The 21,458-nt window shown below is 38.8% G+C and overlaps 1 protein-coding gene across 8 annotated transcripts in view; it reads right to left on the bottom strand.

Annotated features, from left to right (window-relative positions):
• Window positions 1–14,455: 14,455 nt before the first annotated feature.
• LOC102973572 (latent-transforming growth factor beta-binding protein 1) overlaps window positions 14,456–21,458 on the bottom strand; it is a 259,508-nt gene continuing 252,505 nt past the window's right edge. For all 8 annotated transcript variants that reach the window (XM_055089108.1, XM_055089107.1, XM_055089111.1 and 5 more), the window contains 2 exons: window positions 16,146–16,295; window positions 14,456–14,988 (listed from right to left, as the gene is read on the bottom strand). In XM_055089108.1, coding sequence (XP_054945083.1) covers window positions 14,807–14,988; window positions 16,146–16,295 — 332 coding nt within the window. In that variant the 3' untranslated portion in view covers window positions 14,456–14,806. The remainder of the gene's footprint in view (window positions 14,989–16,145; window positions 16,296–21,458) is intronic.

The following is a 21,458-nucleotide window of genomic DNA, read 5'->3' as shown; positions in this document are numbered from 1 at the left end:
TGATCATATGGTTTTTATTCTTCAGTTTCTTAATGTGGTGAATCACACTGATTGATTTGCAAATATTGAAGAATATTTGCATCCCTATGATAAACCCCACTTGATCATGGTGTATGGTCCATAATGTATTGTTGGATTTAGTTTGCTAGTATTTTGTTGAGGATTTTTGCATCTATGTTCATCAGTGATATTGGCCTGTAATTTCCTTTTTGTGTGTGTGGTATCTTTGTCTGGTTTTGGTATCAGGGTGATGGTGGCCTCATAGAATAAGTTTGGGAGCATTCCTTCCTCTGCAGTTTTTTGAAATACTTTCAGAAGGATAGGTTCTAACTCTTCTTTAAATGTTTGCTAGAATTCATATGTGAAGCCATCTGGTCCTGGACTTTTTTGGGGAGTTTTAAAATCACAGTTTCAATTTCAGTGCCTGTGATTGGCCTGTTCATATTTTCTATTTCTTCCTGGTACAGTTTTGGGAGAATTACACCTTTCTAAGAATTTGTCCATTTCTTCTAGATTGTTCATTTTATTGGCATATAGTTGCTTGTAGTAGTCTTTTATGATCTTTTGTATTTCTGTGGTGTCTGTTGTAACTTCTCCTTTTCCATCTACTTTTATTGATTTGAGCCCTTTGCCTGTTTTTCTTGATGAGTCTGGCTAAAGGTTTATCAATTTTGTTTATCTTTTCAAAGAGCCAGCTTTTCATTTCACTGATAGTTTCTATTGTTTTCTCCATCTCTATTTCATTTATTTCTCCTCTGATCTTTATGATTTCTTTCCTTCTGCTAACTTTGGGTTTTGTTTATTCTTCTTTCTCTAGTTGCTTTAGGTGTAAGGTTAGGCTGTTTGAGATTTCTTTTTTCCTGAGGTAAGATTGAATTGCTATAAACTTCACTCTTAGAACTACTTTTGCTGTGTCCCATAGGTTTTGGATCTTCGTGTTTTTGTTTTCATTGATTCCTAGGAATCTTTTGATTTCCTCTTTGATTTCTTCAGTGATCCATTGGCTGTTTAGTAGCATATTGTTTAGCCTCCTTGTGTTTGTTTTTTACAGTTTTTTTCCCTTGTAGTTGATTTCTAATCTCATAGTGTTGTGGTCGAAAAGATGCTTGATATGATTTCAATTTTTTAAAATTTACCAATGCTTGATTTGTGACCCAATGTGGATCTATTCCTGAGAAGGAAGTGTATTCTGCTGCTTTCAGATGGAATGCTCTATAAATATCAGTTAAGTCCATCTGATCTAATGTGTCCTTTAAGGCCTGTGTTTTCTTATTGATTTTCTTTCTGGATGATCTGCCCACTGATGTAAGTGGGGTCTTAAAGCCCCTATCTATTATTATTGTGTTACTGTCAGTTTCTCCTTTTATGGCTGTTATCATTTTCCTTATATATTGAGGTGCTTCTATGTTGGGTGCATAAATATTTACAATTGTTATATCTTCTTCTTGATTGATTCCTTGATCATTATGTCGTGTCCTTCCTTGTCTCTTGTAATAGTCTTTATTTAAAAGTCTATTTTGTCTGATAGGAGTATTGCTACTCCAGCTTTCTTTCTTTTTTTTTTTTTTTTTTTTTTGCGGTACGCGGGCCTCTCACTGTTGTGGCCTCTCCCATTGTGGAGCACAGGCTCCGGACGCACAGGCTCAGCGGCCATGGCTCACGGGCCTAGCGGCTCCGCGGCATGTGGGATCTTCCCGGACCAGGGCATGAACCCGTGTCCCCTGCATCGGCAGGCGGACTCTCAACCACTGCGCCACCAGGGAAGCCCTCCAGCTTTCTTTTGATTTCCATTTGCATGGCATACATTTTTCTATCCCCTCACTTTCAGTCTGTATGTGTCCCTAGATCTGAAGTGGGTCTCTTGTAGACAGCATGTATATGGGTCTTGTTTTTCTATCCATTTAGCCAGTCTATGTCTTTTGGTTGCAACATTTAATCCATTTACATTTAAGGTAATTATTGATATGTATGTTCTTATTGCCATTTTGTTATTGTTTTGGGATTGTTTTCATAGGTCTTTTTTCTTCCCTTCCTCTTTTGTTCTCTTCTCGTGTGATTTGATGACTGTCTTTAATGTTGTGTTTGGATTCCTGTTTCTTCTTTGTGTGCATATCTATTGTAGATTTTTGGTTTGCAGTTACCATGAGATTTTGATATAGCAGTCTATACAGTAAGTCCCCTACAACCTTCAAGTTGAGAACTTTCAAAGATGCAAATGTGCGTCCACGTCTCCAGTCATGTAAGTTAGTTCACATGTCTGTTGTACATTGTCACGTGCATGCATCCTCTACAAGTGGTTGTGCTTTTGTGTATTTTATAGTCCTATAGCATTTGTGTTAAAGCTGGTTTGGTGGTGCTGAATTTTCTTAGCTTTTCCTTGTCTGTAAAGTTTTTAATTTCTCTGTCGAATCTGAATGAGATCCTTGCTGGGTAGAGTAATCTTGGTTGTAGGTTCTTCCCTTTCATCACCTTAAATATATCATGCCACTCCCTTCTGGCCTGCAGAGTTTCTGCTGAAAAATCAGCTGATAGCCTCTGGGGATTCCCTTGTATGTTATTCGTTGCTTTTCCCTGGTTGCTTTCAATATTTTATCCTTGTCTTTAATTTTTGTCAGTTAGATTAAGAAGTGTCACCGTTGTTCCTCCTTGGTTTTATCCTTTATGGGATTCTCTGTGCTTCCTGGACTTGGGTGACTATTTACTTTCCCATGTTAGGAAGTTTTCAGCTATTATCTCATCAAATATTTTTTCAGACCCTTTATGTCCTCTCCTTCTGGGACCCTTGTAATGGGAATGTTGATGTGATTAATGTTGTCCCAGAGGTCTCTTAAGCTGTCCTCATTTCTTTTCATTCCTTTTTCTTTATTCTGTTCTGTGACAGTGATTTCCACCACTGTTTTCCAGCTCACTTATCCATTCTTCTGCCTCATTTATTCTGCTAGTGATTCCTTCTAGTGTATTTTTCATTTCAGTTATTGTATTGTTCATCTGCTTGTCCTTTAAATTTTCTAGGTCTTTGTTAAACATTTCTTGTATCTTCTCAATCTGTGCCTCCATTTTTTTTTCTGAGATCTTGGATCATCTTTAACTATCATAACTCTGAGTTCTTTTTCACATAGATTGTCTATCTCTGCTTCACTTTGTTGTTCTTCTGGAGTTTTCAATCTTGTTCCTTTGTCTGTAGTATATTCCTCTGCCATCTCATTTTGTCTAACTTTCTGTGTTTGTGGTCCCATAGGCTTCAGGATTGTAGTTCCTCTTTCTTCTGGTGTCTGCTCCCTGGTGCATGAGGCTAGTCTGAGTCTTGTGCAGGCTTCCTGGTGGAAGAGACTGGTGCCTGCCCACTGGTGGGTGGAGCTGGGTCTTGTCCCTCTGGTGTGCAGGCCCATGTCAAAGGATGTGTTTAGTGCTGGCTGTGGGCTCAGGAAAGCTTTAAGCTGCCTGTCTGCTGATGGGTGGGGATGTTTTCCTGCCCTGTTGGTTGTCTGGCCTGTGGTGTCCCAGCACTGGAGCCTTTGAGCTGTTGGGTGGCGTTAGGTCTTGGTGTCAATTGGTGGCCTCCAGGACAGCTCACTCCAGTGAGTACCCAGTAACTCCACCACCAGTGCTCTTGTCCCCGCAGTGAGCCACAGCCACCCCGAACTCCCCACAAGACCCTCCAAGACCAGCAGGTAGGTCTGTCCCAGGCTCCTGTGAAGTCACTGCTTTTTCCCCTGGGTCCCAGTGTACATGAGACCTTGTGTGCACCCTCCAAGAGTGGTGCTTCTGTTTCCCCCAGTCCTGTGGAGTTCCTGCTATCAAGCCCTGCTGGTCTTCAAAGCCAAATGCTCTCGGGGCTCCTCCTCCTGATACCAGACCCCCAGATTGGGGAGCCTGATGTGGGGCTCGGAACTCTCACTCCTGTGAGAGAACTTCTGCGATATAATTATTTTCCAGTTTGTGGGTCACTCACCTGGCAGGTAAGGGATTTGATTGTATTGTAAATGTACCCCTCCTCCCCTACCATCTCATTGTGACTTCTTTGTCTTTGGAAGAATATCTTTTTTGGTAGGTTCCAGTCCTTTTTTGTTGGTGGTGGTTCAGCAGTTAGTTTTGATTTTGGTGTCTTCATGAGAAGAGGTGAGCTCAGGTCCTTCTACTCTACCATCTTGTCCCAAAATTGACCAGAATCTTTACTTCCTTTTTGCCAAAGATTTGAATAGTAAATCATAGGTGTTCTAGTACATATTTAAATCATTCTTATTTGAGAGTTGAAGAGATGATTAGAAAGTATTTTAGTGCTGCACTTATTAGAGCAATTCCTAAACCCATGGTTATGGTTTGTCCCCACAAGGAGGGGCATATGGCATTGACAGGCATGTTAACTGTCTTCTTATACTGTTGACCCAACTGAAATGTTCATGAACCTCATTTTTTACATTTAGAGTTATTTTTGCCCATATGAGAACATTAAGATTTACCAGGAGAATTCAAATACATGTTAGAGTAAGAAAATTAGTCCTTTGTGTGTGAAAACACTAAAGCTAAACTATGGTATTCCTTTGAGCCTATAAACATTTTTTTTTTAGAGACATGATGAAATCATGCAAAACAACATTGATACACTTAAGGGTTTGGTTTGCTGGATTTGTACTTAGTACTCATTTCAACAAATATTACAGACTTGAGGAATGTGAATTCAAATTGCATAGGCTTAAATTGGATAGCCAGGTCTAGTTTTGGAGCAGTGTTTCATTTTTATGCCAAAAGCATAGAATGTTACTAACTGCTAGTATTTTAAGGTACAGAGAACAGTTCTGTGGATGGACAGAGGAAGAGACCTCTTACTCAGGCAGCTGGAAAATACATATATTAGCATATTGGATTAAATAAAATGGACTAGAAGGTACTTACTACATGCCTGTCTCTTCACGGCTAATAAATTAGGAGCACGGCCACAGAATCCCAAACTTGAGACTTGGAGGACAATTTGGCATTAAAAATAAAATTGTGTAACTACTTAAAAGAGCTAAAAGAATCGTATATATTATAAAATTTTTTTTCCAGAGCTGTGAAACAAAACTTAAGTTGAACTGTAACTTCTATTTTGTCTATGTATCTTCATTACATATATAGGCCTCTCCTGCTTAATGTTAGTAATCTGTGAAAATTAAAGTTTCTGTGTGAAAATGCTTAAATAATTTATGATTCACTGCAGCCAAAATCCCCCAATCACTTTCCTAGAAATACAATTAAAACACAATAAAATGATGCTGGAATGTAATATGCTTAAAACACCTCTTCTTGATCATCAGTGAGGTCTCCTTAGTGTGCAGTAGTCTTTTCTGTTGTGATTGCTTACTCACATGGATTCCTTCTCTACAATTTGACCTTGCTCAATCTTATTTGTGACTCCATATCACTAGGAGAAAACAAGAGCTAGTTGGCCATGGGAAACGCTGTGGAAATGCATTCAGGACCAGCACAGGAGCTAGTGGCTGGTCACACTAAATATGATGTGCCGGGCTCCTCAGTGTCAGTGATGTCCCAGTGCACATCCACTTGGTCGATAGTGTTTGTGCTCTTCAAACATCTATGATTCCAACTCTTATATTTGGAATATAACTCAAGACTGTGCCAACATCATTTAAAATGCTGTATTGAATTGTGGGGATATGAATCTTTACTATATAAACATTAGTTGAAAAATGTTGAGATAGGTGCATTCTATGACGCTAGGGTATTGTTTTAGCTTTCTAGTGCTGCTGCAACAAATTACCACAAACTTAAGTGGCTTCAAACAACACACATTTGTTATCTTACAGTGATATAGGTTAGAGGTTGACACAAGCTTCACTAGACTAAAATCAAGGTGTCCGCAGTGTTGCATTCTGGAGGCGCTAGGCAAGAATAACCACACTGTGCCTTTTCCAGCTGACTGAGACTATCCACATTTCTTGGCTCCTGCTGTCTCCCCTTTTCTCCATCTTCAAAGCCACCAGTGGCAGGCAGTCTCATATCGCATCTGACTTCTTCTGTAGTCACACATCCGCCTGACTCTCCTCTCCTGCTGCCTTTTCCTTCTACTCTTGCAGTTACAGGGGGCCCATATGGATAATTTCTATTTTAAAGCCAGCTGATTACCAACCTTAATTCCCCTTTGACATATACGGTAACATTCACAGCCTCTAGGGATTAGGACATGGACATTTTATCTATCTATCTATCTATCTGAAGTATAATTGATTTACAATGTTGTGCTAATTTCTGCTGTACAGCAAAGTGACTCAGTTATATACATATATACATTCTTTTTTATATTCTTTTCCATTATGGTTTATCCCAGGAGATTGTATATGGTTCCCTGTGCTATACAGTAGGACATTGTTGTTTATCCATTCTAAATATAATCATTCACATCTACTAACCGCAAACTCCCAGTCCATCTCCCTCCCTCCCTCCTTCCCCCTTGGCAACCACAAGTCTGTTCTCTATGTCTGTGAGTCTGTTTCTGTTTTGTAGATAGGCTCATTTGTGCCATATTTTAGATTCCACATATAAGTGATGTGATATGTCTTTCTCTTTCTGACTTCACTTAGTATGATAATCTCTAGTTGCATCCGTGTTGCTGCAAATGGCATTATTTCATTCTTTTTTTTATAGCTGAGTAGTATTCCATAGTATATATGTACTACATCTTTATCCATTCCTCTGGTGATAGACATTTAGGTTGTTTCTATGTCTTGGCTATTGTGAACAGTGCTGCTATGAACATAGGGGTGCATGTATCTGTTTGAATTATAGTTTTGTCTGCATGTATGCCCAGGACTGGGATTACTGGATCATATGGTAATTTTATTTTTAGTTTTCTGAGGAACCTCCATACCGTTTTCCATAGTGGCTGTACCAACTTACGTTCCCACCAACAGTGTAGGCAAGTTCCCTTTTCTCCACACCCTCTCCAGTATTTGTTATTTGTAGACTTTTTAATGATGGCCATTCTAGCTGCTATGAGATGGTACTTCATTGTAGTTTTGATTTGATTTCTCCAATAATTAGTGATGTTGAGCATCTTTTCAGGTGCCTACTGGCCACTTGTATGTCTTCTGTGGAGAAATGTCTGTTTAGGTCTTTTGCCCATTTTTCAGTTGGGTTGTTTGTTTTTTTGTTGTTGAATTGTATGAGCTGTTTGTATATTTTGGAGATTAAGCCCTTGTTGATATCATCATTTGCAAATATTTTCTCCCATTTCGTAGGTTGTCTTTTCATTTTGTTCATGGTTTCCTTTGCTGTGCAAAAGCTTTTATGTTTGATTAGGTCCCGTTTTTTTGGTTTTGTTTTCACTTCTGTTACCTTGGGAGACTGACCTAAGAAAACATCGGTATGATTTATGTTAGAGAATGTTTTGCCTATGTTCTCTTCTAGGAGTTTTCATGGTGTCATGTCTTATGTTTCAGTCTTTAAGCCATTTTGAGTTTATTTTTGTGCATGGTGTCAGGGTGTGTTCTAACTTCGTTGATTTACATCCAGCTGTCCAACTTTCCCAGCACCACTTGCTGAAGAGACTCTCTTTTTCCCATTTTATATTCTTGCCTCCTCTCTTGAAGATTAATTGACTGTAGGTGTGTGGGTTTATTTCTGGGCTCTCTATTCTTTTCCATTGATCCGTATGTCTGTTTTTGTACCAATATCACACTGTTTTGATTACTTTAGCTTTGTAGTATTGTCTGAAGTTGGGGAGGGTTATGCTTCTGCTTTGTCTTTTTCCCCCTCAGGATTGCTTTGGCAATTCTGGGTCTTTTATGGTTCCATATAAATTTTTGGATTATTTGTTCTAGTCCTGTGAAAAATGTCATAGCTAATTTGATAGGGATCACATTAAATCTGTAGATTGCTTTGAATAGTATGGGCATTTTAACAATATTAATTCTTCCAGTTGAAGATCATGGGATATCTTTCCATTTCTTTGAATCCTCTTTAATTTCCTTTATTAATGTTTTGTAGTTCTCAGCATATAAGTCTTTCATATATATATATGTATATATATTGGGTGTGATTTTAAAAGGCATTGTTTTACATTCATTTTCTGATATTTCATTGTTAGTATAGAGAAATGCAACTGATTTCTGAATGTTAATCTTGTATCCTGCTACTTTGCTGAATTCATTTATCAGTTCTAGTAGTTTTTGTGTGGAGTCCTTAGGGTTTTCTATATATAGTATCATGTCATCTGCAAATAGTGTCCGTTTTACCTCTTCCCTTCCAATTTGGATACCATTTATTTCTTTTTCTTGTCTGATTGCTGTGGCTAGAACTTCCAATACTATGTTGAAGAGAAGATGTGAGAATGGGCATCCTTGTCTTTCAGCTTTTCACCATTGAGTATTGTGTTGGCTGTGGGTTTGTCATAAGTAGCTTTTACTATGTTGAGATATGTTCCCTCTCTACCCACTTTGGTAAGAGTATTTATCATGAATGGATATTGAATTTTATCAAATTCTTTTTCTCCATCTGTTGAGATGATCATGTGGTTTTTGACTTTTCTTTTGTTAATGTGGTGTATTACATTGATTTGTGTATGTCAAACCATCCTTGTGAACTTGGGATGAATCCTACTTGGTTGTGGTGTATGATCTTTTTTTATGGATTTGGTTTGCTAATATTTTGTTGAATTTTTGTGTTTATATTCTTCAGATATATTGGCCTGTAATTTTCTTTTTTGGTGGTATCTTTGTCTGGTTTTGGTATCAGGGTGATGGTTGCTTCATAGAATGCCTTTGGGAGTGTTCCCTTCTCTTAATCTTTTGAAAGAGTTTGAGAAGGATCAGTATAAGTTCTTCTTTGTATGTTTGGTAGAAATCGCCTGTTAAACCATCTGGTCCTGGGCTTTTATTTATAGGGATTTAAAAAAAATCTGTTTCTTCTTGATTTAGTTTTGGTGGGCTGTATGTTTCTAGAAAGTTGTCCATTTCTTCTAGGTTGTCAAATTTCTTGCCATATAATTGTTCATAGTATTCTCTTATTTTTTTTATATTTCTGCAGTATCAGTTGAGATTTCTCCTTTTTTGTTTCTTATTTTGTTTATTTGGGTTCTCTCTCTTTTCTTCTTGGTGAGCCTGGCCAGAGGTTTTTCAGTTTTGTTTACCCTTTCAAAGAACCAGCTCTTGGTTTTATTGATTTTTTTCTATTTTTTTAATCTCTATTTTATTTATTGCCTCTCTGATCTTTATTATTTCCTTCCTTCTGCTGACTTTAGGTTTTATTTGTTCTTCTTTTTCTAATTCTTTTTTTTTTTTGAATTTTTGACTTTTATTTGATTTTTTATACAGCAGGTTCTTATTAGTTATCTATTTTATACATATTAGTATATATATGTCAATCTTTTTCTAATTCTTTTAGGTGGTAGTTTATGTTGTCTATTTGAGATTTTTCTTCTTTTTGAGGAAGGCCTGTATCACTATGAACTTCCCTCTAAGAACCACTTTTGATACATCCCATAGATTTTGTATGGTTGTGTTTTCACTGTCATGTGTCTCAAGGTATTTATTTTTTATTTTTTATTTTTTTTGTGTGGTATGCGGGCCTCCCTCTGTTGTGGCCTCTCCCGTTGCGGAGCACAGGCTCCGGATGCGCAGGCTCAGCGGCCATGGCTCACGGGCCCAGCCGCTCCGCGGCATGTGGGATCCTCCCAGACTGAGGCGCAAACCCGGTTCCCCTGCATCGGCAGGCGGACGCACAACCACTGCGCCACCAGGGAAGTCCTCAAGGTATTTTTAAATTTCCTTTTTGATTTCCTAATTGACCCAGTGGTTTTTAGTAGCATGTTGTTTCGGTTCCCCTGCATCGGCAGGCGGACGCGCAACCACTGCGCCACCGGGGAAGCCCCTGTTTAGTCTTTATGTAATCATTTTTTTCTCATTTCTTTTCCTGTGGTTGATTTCTAGTTTCATGCTGTTGTGATCAGAGAAGATGCTTGACACACTTTCTATAATCTTAACTTTGTTGAGGTTAGTTTTGTGCCCTAGTATATGGTCAATCCTAGAGAATGTTCCATGTGCACTTGAAAAGAATCTGTATTCTGGTTTTTTGGATGTAATGTCCTGAAAATATCAATTAAGTCTAACTGTTCTATTGTATCATTCAGGATCTCTGTTGCCTTATTGATTTTCTGTCTAGAAGATCTGTGCATTGATGTGAATGTGGTGTTAAAGACTCCTACTATTATTGTAGTCCCATCAATGTCTCCCTTTCTGTCTGTTAGTATTTGTTTTATGTATTTGGGTGCTCCTATATCAGGTGTATATATGTTGATGAGTGTAAAATCCTCTTCTTGTTTTGATCCTTTTATCATTATATAGTGTCCTTCTTTATCTTTCTTTAGGGCGTTTGTTTTAAAGTCTATTTTGTCTGATATGAGTATTGTGACTCCTGTTTTCTTATCATTTCTATTTGCATGAAATGTCTTTTTGTATCCCCTCACTTTCAATCTATGTGTGTTCTTTCCCCTAAGGTGGGTCTCTTGTAGGCAGCATATTGTAGGTTCTTGTTTTTTTATCCAGTCTGCCACTCTGTCTTTTGATTGGAGCATTCAGTCCATTGACATTTAAAGTAATTATTGATACATCTGTATTTATTGCCATTTTAAACCTTGTTTTCCAGTCGATTCTATGTTTCTTCTGTTTTTCTTTTTGTGGTTTGATGTTCCTTTTATGTTTGTGTTCTCTTCTTTTGGCTTTTATGAATCTATTGTATGTTATTGATTTGTGGTTACCCTGTTTTTCAGGTATGTTGACCCCTTCCTATAACTGCTTGCTTTAGACTGATAGTCTTAGAATAGACATTGTAAGAAGAAAAAAAAAATAAAGAATCTACATTTTCTTATTCTCCTTCCCCACATTTTGTGATTTTGATGTCCTTTTTTACATCTTCATGTTTATCCTTTTGCTGTTCGTTACGTTTATCATTGCTTTCACAAATAGGTTATTTTTTCTTTTTGATCTGTATACCGGCTTAAGTGATTTACTTTCCAATTGTGATTCCATCTTTCCTATATCTTCTTGCTTCTTTTCTATTTAGGGAAGACCTTTCAATATTTCTTTTAAGATAGGTTTAGTATTGCTGTATTCTTTTAGTTTTTGCTTGTCTGAGGAATTTTTTTAAAATTTATTTTACTTTTATGGCTGCATCAGGTCTTAGTTGTGGCATGCGGGATCTTTCGTTGTGGTGCACGGGCTCTTCGTTGCAGTGCACAGGCTTCTCTCTGGTTGTGGCGTGCAGGTTTTCTCTTCTGTAGTTGTGGTGCACAGGCTCCAGAGAGCGTGGGCTCTGTACTTTGCGGCATGTGGGCTCTCTAGTTGAGGGGAGTGAACTCATTATTTGTGGTGTGCGGGATGAATTGCCCCGCAGCATGTGGGATCTTAGTTCCCCGACCAGGGATGGGAGCTTTGACCCCTGCATTGGAAGGCAGATTCTTTATAACACTAGGGAAGTCCCTGAGAAATTCTTTCTCTCCTCCTCAGTGATAATCTTGCAGGGTAGAGTATTCTAGGTTTCAGATTTTTCCCTTTCAAGACTTTGAATATATTTTGCCACTCCCTTCTGGCCTGCAGCGTTTCTGTAGAGAAATCAGCTGATAGCCCTATAGGGGGTTCCCTTGTAATTAACTTCTTCTCTTGCTGCCTTTTGAATCCTCTCTTGCTGCCTTTTGAATCCTCTCTTTAACTTCTTCCAATTTTATTATAACATGCCTTGGTGTAGGACTGTTTGGGTTCATCTTGTTTGGGACCCTCTGTGCCTCCTGTATCTGGATATCTGTTTCCTTCTTTAGGTTTGAGAAGTTTTCAGCCATAATTTCTTCAAATACATTTTTAATCCCCCTTTCTCTTCTCTTTCTGAAATCCCTATTATGCATAGACTGGCATCCTTTATGTTTTTTTACATTATATTGGTCATATTTATTATATTATTCCATAGGTGTCTTATATTGCTTTCATTTTTTTTCATTTGGCTGTCTCCTGTTCTGATTGGGTCATTTCCATCACTGTATTCTATCTTGCAGATCACTTATTCTTTCTTCTGCATTATGTACAGTAAGTCCCCTACATACAAATGAGTTCTGTTCCAAGAGTGCATTCATTAAGTCTCATTTGTTCATAAGTCCAACAAAGTTAGCCTAGGTACCCAACTAACACAAATCAGCTATATAGTACTGTACTATAATAGGTTTATAATACTTTTCAAATAATACGTAATATATTTACAAATAATACATAAAAAACAAACACAAAAATAAAACATTTTTAATCTTACAGTCCAGTACCTTGAGAAGTACAGTAGTACAGCACAACAGCTGGCATACAGGGGCTGGTGTTGAGTGAACAGGCAAGAAGAGTTATTGACTGGAGGAGGGAAAGGAGGTGGGAGATGGTAGATCCGAAGGATCATCAGCAATAGGAGACGGAGGGCAGGCTGCAATTTCACTCACACCTGACGTTGATGGAACGCATGTTCACATCTTGGAAAGTTCGCAACTTGAAGGTTCGTATGTAGGGGACTTAATGTATTCATCCTGCTATTCATTGCCTTGAGCTCAGCTTTTGTCTTGGCAAATGAATTTTCTAATTTTTCTTGGCTCCACCTTAATTTCGAGTTCCTTTTTACAGTAATCTGCATTTCTGTTGATAGCCTTTCTTAATTCCTTCAGTATTTTCATTACCTCCTTTTTGAACTCGGTGTCTATTAGACTGAAGAGGTCTGTTTCATTGTTTGTTCCTTCAGGGGAATTCTCTTGGTCTTTTAAGTGGGAGTGGTTCTCCTGCTTCTTCATTTTGCTTATACTGTATTTCTCTTACTCTGTGAGTTGAGGAGAAACAATTATCTACTGTAATCTTGGAGGTCTATTTATAAGTGGGAGTGTCCCTGTGTAGCTTGTGTGGGTTTAATATTTTTTTGGTGTGAGAGCTGCTTTTAGTTTGGGTGTCTCTTTCCTTACCGTGGGCTGGCCATTATCCCCTTGACGGGGTGTGCAGGTGCATGGCCCGTGCAAGCTCCTGGGAAGGCAGGGACAGTGGTTGGTGCCCGGTCCTAGGACTCTCGGTGGTAGAGGACATGGACATTTTAGACATACCATTCCTCCTATGGCAGATACTAAAATCCAAAAGCCTGTCTTACAAGAAAATGTTAAATGGGGATATTTTCTGCTGAGTATGCCTATCCATAGTTTGTTTTTGAAAACTCAGATGCTCTTATTAAAAATGATTCTGAGGGATCTCCCCAGTGGTTGGGACTTCGCCTTCCAGTGCAGGGGGTGCGGGTTTGATCCCTGGTTGGGGAGCTGGGATCCCATATTCCTCATGGCTAAAAAGCCAAAACATGGAACAGATGCAATATTGTAACAAATTCAATAGAGATTTAGAAAATGGTCCACATCAAAAAAGTCTTAAAAAAAAAAAAAGATTCTGAAATTCAGGTTAAATAAGACAACTGTATGACTGTGGATTTGTATTAAGTAAGGCTTGGAACATTGAAAGCTATTCTTCTTATGTTATGCATCTGTATTCATTTGCTAAAGGCCGTCAAAGTACCACAGACTGGGTGGCTTAAATTTATTTATTTTTTTAAAATTCTGGAGGCTAGAAGTTCAAGATCGAGGTATTACAGAATTTTCTTCTTAGGCCTCTCTCCTTGGCTTGTAGATGGCTGTTGGCCCCCTGTGCCTTCCCAGGATCTTCCTGTGTATGTCCTAATTTCATATAAGAGCACCAGTCCTATTGGATTAGGGCCCACCCCGGTGACCTTCAACCTTAATTAGCTCATCTAAAAATACAGTCATAGTCTGAAGTACTGAGGGGACATGACTGACTCAATATGAATTCCAGGGACACAATTCCACCCATAACAATATCTAACAAACAAATTTAATAATTAACCTGTAAAAGACACTACATTCATAGAAGACCATTGATAGAGTCGGGTGGTCGGGAACAACTTGTGTGCATATGGTCATTGACATTACTCGGATGTAGAAATTTTCTAAAAAAATGGTGATTTATTTTGCTTTAACATACAATGGTAAATATATTGGGATCATCAAGTTTTAAAATTTGCTGGTCCTACTTTACACATTATAATACTAATGTAAGTTCATTAGTTCTTCCATTTCATTGTAGGAAAGGGATCCAATTAACACCTACCAGCAGCTTGGCTAAAACTGGACATTAAAATCAGATAACACATTGTAAATATAAAGTACTTTTCTCCAAATGTGTATAAAAGTTTTGAAACAATCAATCACTGCCTGCTCCACAGGACAATTTGGATTTTAAAAATGTTCCAGACCAGGAATAGCATAACCCTGTGTAACAATACTTTTAATAGTTTAAACAATATTCTATCAAAGGCTTTTGCACTTGACATTTGCAAGAGAGAAACAGTAGCCAAGGAACTGCATACCAAAAAATGAAAATTATATAAAATATTTCCACCACTATTTAAATGCCAGATTTAATCAAGCAATAGTAAAAAATATCAAAACAAAAAACATAATAATACAACCTTCTGTTTAAAATAATAGCACTGTTCTGCCTCTTTTCCACTGAATTTTACATATGAACAGACTATATATACTGTTTTTTCAGAGAAATGTCCATTTGGTCTGTCACACAAGTCAGGCTCACACTGAATCCTTTCGCTTCTGAGGATATACAACTCCATGATGTTTCCATATTTCCAACATTCTGGGTCAAGTGAAATGTCTGAAGTATAATACATTTCTCTTTCTCCTTTACACAGTGCAGAGTATACAGGCTTAGGTTATGTAGCTTCACTTTTACTCCAGGTCACTGTCTTTTTCTAAATTCAAGGCGGTATTCAATGGAGTGCAGTAGTTTGGCTTGTCGGAAGGTACAAAGCCGGGCAGACACACACACTTATAGGAACCTTCGGTGTTGATACACTTGGCATTCTTGCATAGAGACATCCGGTTGTTCAACTCATCACATTCGTTGACATCTGCAATAAGCCAAACCACGCAGGTTAGCAAGCTTCAACATCACTCCGGGAGGAAATGCAATCTACACCCTACCCGAGGCATCTGGCCTGAACACAGCCTGGCTGTCCTGTGCTCTCCCCCCAGTAAATTGCATAGTCTTTCCCATTATTGTCTGTCTGTTCCAATTACATGCAAGAGAAATACTACTTTCTAGATCTTAAAAAGGTGATTATCCAGGACGTTCTAGAATTTCTTTCCCTGTTTGTTATTTAACACAACAGGGACCATTTTGTCAGCTTGACTTTTTATAGTCAAACCTTAAGAAAGCTGGAACAACTATCCTACTTCTAAATTCCTCTCTGCACATGCAGAAGAACTGTTAGGTTGTCAAGAGAAATACAGAGAGCCTCTGAGCAGCCTCTCTAAAGGTTTAAGTTACTTTCTTAGATTTCTTCCCACAGGAAAGAAAGGCTCTATGCACTTGAAACACCTTTAATAACCCAGGTTACCTTTTTTTTTAGACCCACCTCAGATTGAGACTAACAAAACTGAAGTGGGGAAACTACCCGACGGAGCAAAACAGCCACAAAAATAGAGGAAAAAAATGCTACAAGTCAAGGGTCATTTAGCAAGGAGGCCAACAGGCTCAGGAACACAGCCTCAATCACACGGTAAGGATAAATATATTTTTACTGTTCTCTTAAAAGTAAGAGGGAAGGCAACGTGAGAGTTGTGAAAAGAACTTTCTCTAAGATGGAAGTTGTATTTTCTTTTTCATCTATATTCCCCTCTTGCTGGTGTCAGGTATTCAGGGAAAACATTTGCTGCAGAGTCAAAAGCTCAATTTAAGAGAGTCAAACTAATTACCCCAAACTTTCTGGCCTTTCCTCCATAGGTATGTACCATTTATATGAATTCTTAAATATCAACTTTTAAAAAATTTGTGGTAGAATATATGGAACATAAAATTGACCATTTTAACCATTTGAGTGGATAGTCCAGTGGCGTTAAGTACCTTCACATTTTTGTGCAATCTTCACCACTGTCCATCTGCAGAACTTTTCTCATCTTCCCAAACTGAAACTCTGCAAATCTTAAATGTACTAGATTGTCTGAGGTTCAGCCACAGGGCATTCAGGAAAAGAGTAATTTCCCATCAAATACATATGATTCTTACCAACACAGGTCATCTTGGCCATATCCAAGTGATACCCATCAAAGCAATCGCAGGTGTAACCTTCCTGCACCCTGACACAGCGCCCGTTTTCACAGCCATTGAGGATGCCACATTCTTCAGCCTGCAACTCCTCAAAGCTATTTAAAAAACCTGGAAGGGAAAGGACAGGAGGCAAGTTAGAAATTTTCAACCTCTTACACCGTTTTTTAAAATGACATGATCATTAAGGTTATGGTTCATCATACATACATATTTCCAATTCCTTAAAGATAGCATTAAAATTTAAGCGACTGTATCTGTACACGATATTAAGCAAACTATTACCAACCTTGTGTAGGTTGTACAGATTAGCCCCACATCTTGAATTCTGATGTTCTACATTAAAATCATATAAAATGATACAGCAAGTAGGGTATTTGTTTTTGCTCTTAATTATTAAAATTTTTTGTCTAAGATTTTAAATTTCCTGAGTTCTCAGTAGGGTAAATGTCAGAACATCTTTGAGGATAGAACCGATGGACTCACTATGAGAGTAGACATTTGCTAAGACGCACGAGCATTGGAGGCAGTGCTCTTTCATTGGGAGTTCCCAGGAGCGGAGAAAAGCCAGGCTGGCCTTGCCATGTGAGGTCTGTCTGCTCTGGCTTTGGAATGAGCCTTACAAAAGGGCTCTTGGGGGAATCAAAGGATAAAGCCAGTAAAAGGGACTCAAAACATCCTGATAAATGAGAAATACATCACATTTGTTTAGAAGACCAAAATTCTTTTAAAGAAAACAAAGAAGCTCTTGTTTGGCTCTTTTTTTTAGATATCTTTAAATTGATTCGGAGCTAGAGCTTAGTAATACAAAAACAATGTAGCCAGGCATCAAGAATATTTTCCTCTGTTTCTAGAGAGGAAAGTTGTAAATATAAATCCACGGTGACCCAAACACACTGTTGATGTGGGGGGGGTGTCTCATCCTCTCCCCCACCTTCTGAAGGCACCATGTATTTGCTTTTTAAAATTATTTATTTTTGGCTGCGTTGGTTCTTCGTTGCTGTGCAAGGTTTTCTGTAGTTGCGGCGAGTAGGGGCTACTCTTCGTTGCAGTGTGTGGGCTTCTCATTGCAGTGGCTTCTCTCATTGCAGAGCACGGGCTCTAGCGCAGGCTTCAGCAGTTGTGGCTCATGGGCTCTAGAGCACAGGCTCAGTCATTGTGGTGCACGGGCTTAGTTGCTCTGCAGCATGTGGGATCTTCCCAGACCAGGGCTCGAACCTGTGTCCCCTGCATTCGCAGGCAGATTCTTAACCACTGCACCACCAGGGAAGCCCCACGTATTAGCTTTTAAGGGGGAAAAAAAAAAAATCAACCTAGGGTGAAAACTCTACATCTGGCCTTTGAAGTAATTCTCCAGTCGAACTGCAGGGGGCAGCACAATATCATTTCTTATGCAGGGCTGTAAGGTCTAACAATGATTTTAAAAATTAAGTAATACATCTAAAAAGGAAAAAAAATATGACTGGGCATCAAGACTGTCAGCAGATCCTGAAGCCAGTTTGAGAAATAGTGACAAGAAAGTCAACCTATGGAAATATTTCAAAGTCCAGGTAACACAGCAAAGTCCATTTTAACTAGTAAAATTATGTTTATTACAGAAGTTAAAACATGAAATTAAAATTTGAAACTCCTACACACACATTAAGCAAACTCCCCAAAATACTTCTACAGGACTCTAAAACAACAGCAGTCGGCAAAGGACAGCCCGTGCTCTAAAGTGGGCCTGCTACCTATTTTTATAAATGAAGTTTACTGGAACACAGCCTCACCTATTTGCTAATACCTGTCTGTGGCTGCTTTCCTGCTTCCAGAGCACAGATGAGTAGCTGCAAAAGAGACTATATAGCCTGCAAAGCCTACAAATTTTACTCTCTGGCCATTTATAGAAAAAGTTGATCTCTGCTCTAGAAAATTCCAGTTTTAGAAATACTGTTCTAACTAAAGGTGACACCAGTCCTTAGCCCAACTTTCTTAAACAGAAAGGCACAAGATGATTGATGAATAATAAAGGTGGTGTGATTCAGCCTCTCTTTTACTATCTTATCCCACACGATTATGTCTTCAGTAGGGCCAGAGAGCCTTTGATCCTGGTCTAGGAAGGAGGAGCTATTTCTCTGCAACTTGTAAGAAATTTAAAGGCCCTTACATAGTCAAAGCTGGGGGTCTTCAAACTGCATCTGCAACTTCCTATGGTGCTAAACGGGAAATGGACCTGATACCAACATGCTTATTTCTTAACATTTGTAGTGAATTTTAAAAGTTTTAAAGCAATGACAGCTTAAAAAAAAAAACTACATAAGCCAGAACATTTCAACATTAAAATTGCTGGCATCTGAACTATAATGCATTAGGGGCTGCACACACACAAGCCATGGGACTGTGTCAGAGTTACATGTAGATTTACCCTGGTAATTTTGGATTTATGGGGCAGGCAAACTGTACTTTCAACTTTAATATCTTTTTTTTAAAGTAAATGTTTACTGACCTATAAATATATACACAGAAGTGTAGAAATCATAAGTGCACAGGCTTATAGCTGTCAATGTATTTAAGCACATTTCTTGAAGTAGTGCATGATTATTTGTGGTTGATTAAATCTAAGGCGGGGGTCCCCAACCCCTGGGCTACGGACCAGTACTGGTCCATGGCCTGTTAGGAACGGGGCCGCACAGCAGGAGGTGAGCAGCAGGCAAGCGAGCGAAGCTTCATCTGCCGCTCCCCATTGCTCGCATTACTGCCTGAGCTCCACCTCCTGTTAGCATTATGGTGAGTTGTATAATTATTTCATTATATATTACAATGTAATAATAAAGTGCACAATAAATGTAATGAGCTCGAATCATCCTGAAACCACCGCCCCCGCCATCTGTGGAAAAACTGTCTGTCTTCCACAAAACTGGTCCCTGGTGCCAAAAAAGGTTGGGGACCACTGATCTAAGGTGTTAGAAGTTAGGATAGTGGTTACCCTGAAGGGGTGGGAGGGCGGCTGGGAAAAGGGAACCAGGGGGTCCTCCTGGATGCTGGCAATGCTCTAGATCCACTCAGGTCTAGAAGACCCAACCCAGAATGCTGTTTTCATATAAATTTTAAAGCAGTTTTAATTTGGCTGAAGGATCAATATACTGCATACTTTAAACAACAAAAGGAGAGAAGGGAGACAGGGAAGGAGGATAACACTCTGGCTCAGAACTGAAGTAGCTCCAGAGGCAGCCACAAAGCTTGTGCTGCTCCTCAGGACCCAGGTCACAGCTAGTTTGCTTTGTGCACAGGTGAAAGGTCCCAAAGAAAGAACAGCATTGCTGTATTTTTCAGCAGTGTCTCTAAAGTCCTAACCCCAACTACCTGGTCTGCAGGGATTCTGTCCTGAAAATCTGGAGCAGCTTCACTTGCTGCAATGAGGCCCCCTCTGTAGGATGTGGAAAAGGCACCTGGACTCCACTGCTCTAGTCCCATTCTTGAAGGCAGACAACCCATTATCATCTACTGATATTTCAATTTGTACCATCCCATTTTTCAGACTTCACATAATTAGTCTGTATTTGAAAGCTCTGGTCTCTCCCACAGACATATTTAGCTTGGGTGGCTTCCTTATCCGGGACACTCTGGTTGTACATTTAGGCATTTACTTTCTAAATGGGAACAGGAATCACACATACACACTACACCTCCCATTTGAAAAGTCTGCTCATAAATCCAGGAAAAGAATCACATCATTTCTTACTTAATAAACCCCCTCACAAGTGAATTCTAAAAATTAATCTCTGACCATGCGAGCAATTGTTTTATCTCCCATTCTAAGAGAATGGACTTGAGGACATGGGGAGGGGGAAGGGTAAGCTGGGATGAAGTGAGAGAGAGGCATTGACATATATACACTACCAAATGTAAGTAGATAGCTAGTGGGAAGCAGCCGCCTAGCACAGGGTGATCAGCTCAGTGCTTTGTGACCACCTAGAGAGGTGGGATAGGGAGGGTGGGAGGGAGACGCAAGAGGGAAGGGGATATTGGGATATATGTATACGTAGAGCTGATTCACTTTGTTATACAGCAGAAACTAACACAACAACATTGTAAGGCAACTACAATAAAGATGTTAAAAAAAAGATCAACTCAGTAAAGTTAATATTTACCATTTCCTTGTATGAAAAAAGACTCATAACCAAGCTATCAAGAAAACTCTGGCTCTTAAACTAGGCCACCACTTCATGGGTAAAAAAATGATTTTGTCGTGGAAATTATAACAAATAAGATTTTCTTTAAAGAAAATAAACATCCCAAAGCAATCTACAGATTCAATGCAATCCCTATCAAATTACCAATGGCATTTTTTACAGAACTAGAACAAAAAATATTAAAATTTGTATGGAGACACAAAAGACTCCGAATAGCCAAAGCAGTCTGGAGGGAAAAAAGCAGAGCTGGAGGAATCAGACTCCCTGACTTCAGACTATACTACAAAGCTACAGTAATCGAGACAATATGGTACTGGCACAAAAACAGACATATAGATCAATGGAACAAGACAGAAAGCCCAGAGATAAACCCACGCACCTATGGTCAGCTAATCTATGACAAAGGAGGCAAGGATATACAAGACAATCTCTTCAATAAGTGGTGCTGGGAAAACTGGACAGCTACATGTAAAAGAATGAAATTAGAACACTCCCTAACACTGTACACAAAAATGAATTCAAAATGGATTAGAGACCAAATTGTAAGGCCAGGCATCATACAACTCTTAGAGGAAAACATAGGCAGAACACTCTTTGACATAAATCACAGCAAGATCCTTTTTGACCCACCTCCTAGAGTAATGGAAATAAAAACAAAAATAAACAAATGGGACCTAATGAAACTTCAAAGCTTTTACACAGCAAAGGAAACCATAAAACAAGACGAAAAGACAACCCTCAGAATGGGAGAACATATTTGCAAATGAAGCAACAAAGGATTAATCTCCAAAATATATAAACAGCTCATGCAGCTCAATATTAAAAAAACAACCCAATCCAAAAATGGATAGAAGAGATAGACATTTCTCCAAAGACACACAGATGGCCAAGAGGCACATGAAAAACTGCTCAACATCACTAATTATTAGAGAAATGCAAATCAAACTACAATGAGGTATCACCTCACACCAGTTAGAATGGGCATCGTCAGAAAACCTACAAACAACAAATGCTAGAGAGGGTGTGGAGAAAAGGGAACCCTCTTGCACTGTTGTCGGCAATGTAAATTGATACAGCCACTATGGAGAACAGTATGGAGGTT

This window comes from Physeter macrocephalus, chromosome 12 (assembly GCF_002837175.3).
Source record: "Physeter macrocephalus isolate SW-GA chromosome 12, ASM283717v5, whole genome shotgun sequence".
In the NCBI taxonomy this organism is placed as follows: domain Eukaryota; kingdom Metazoa; phylum Chordata; class Mammalia; order Artiodactyla; family Physeteridae; genus Physeter; species Physeter macrocephalus.
This window is presented reverse-complemented; position numbering and strand designations above follow the sequence as displayed.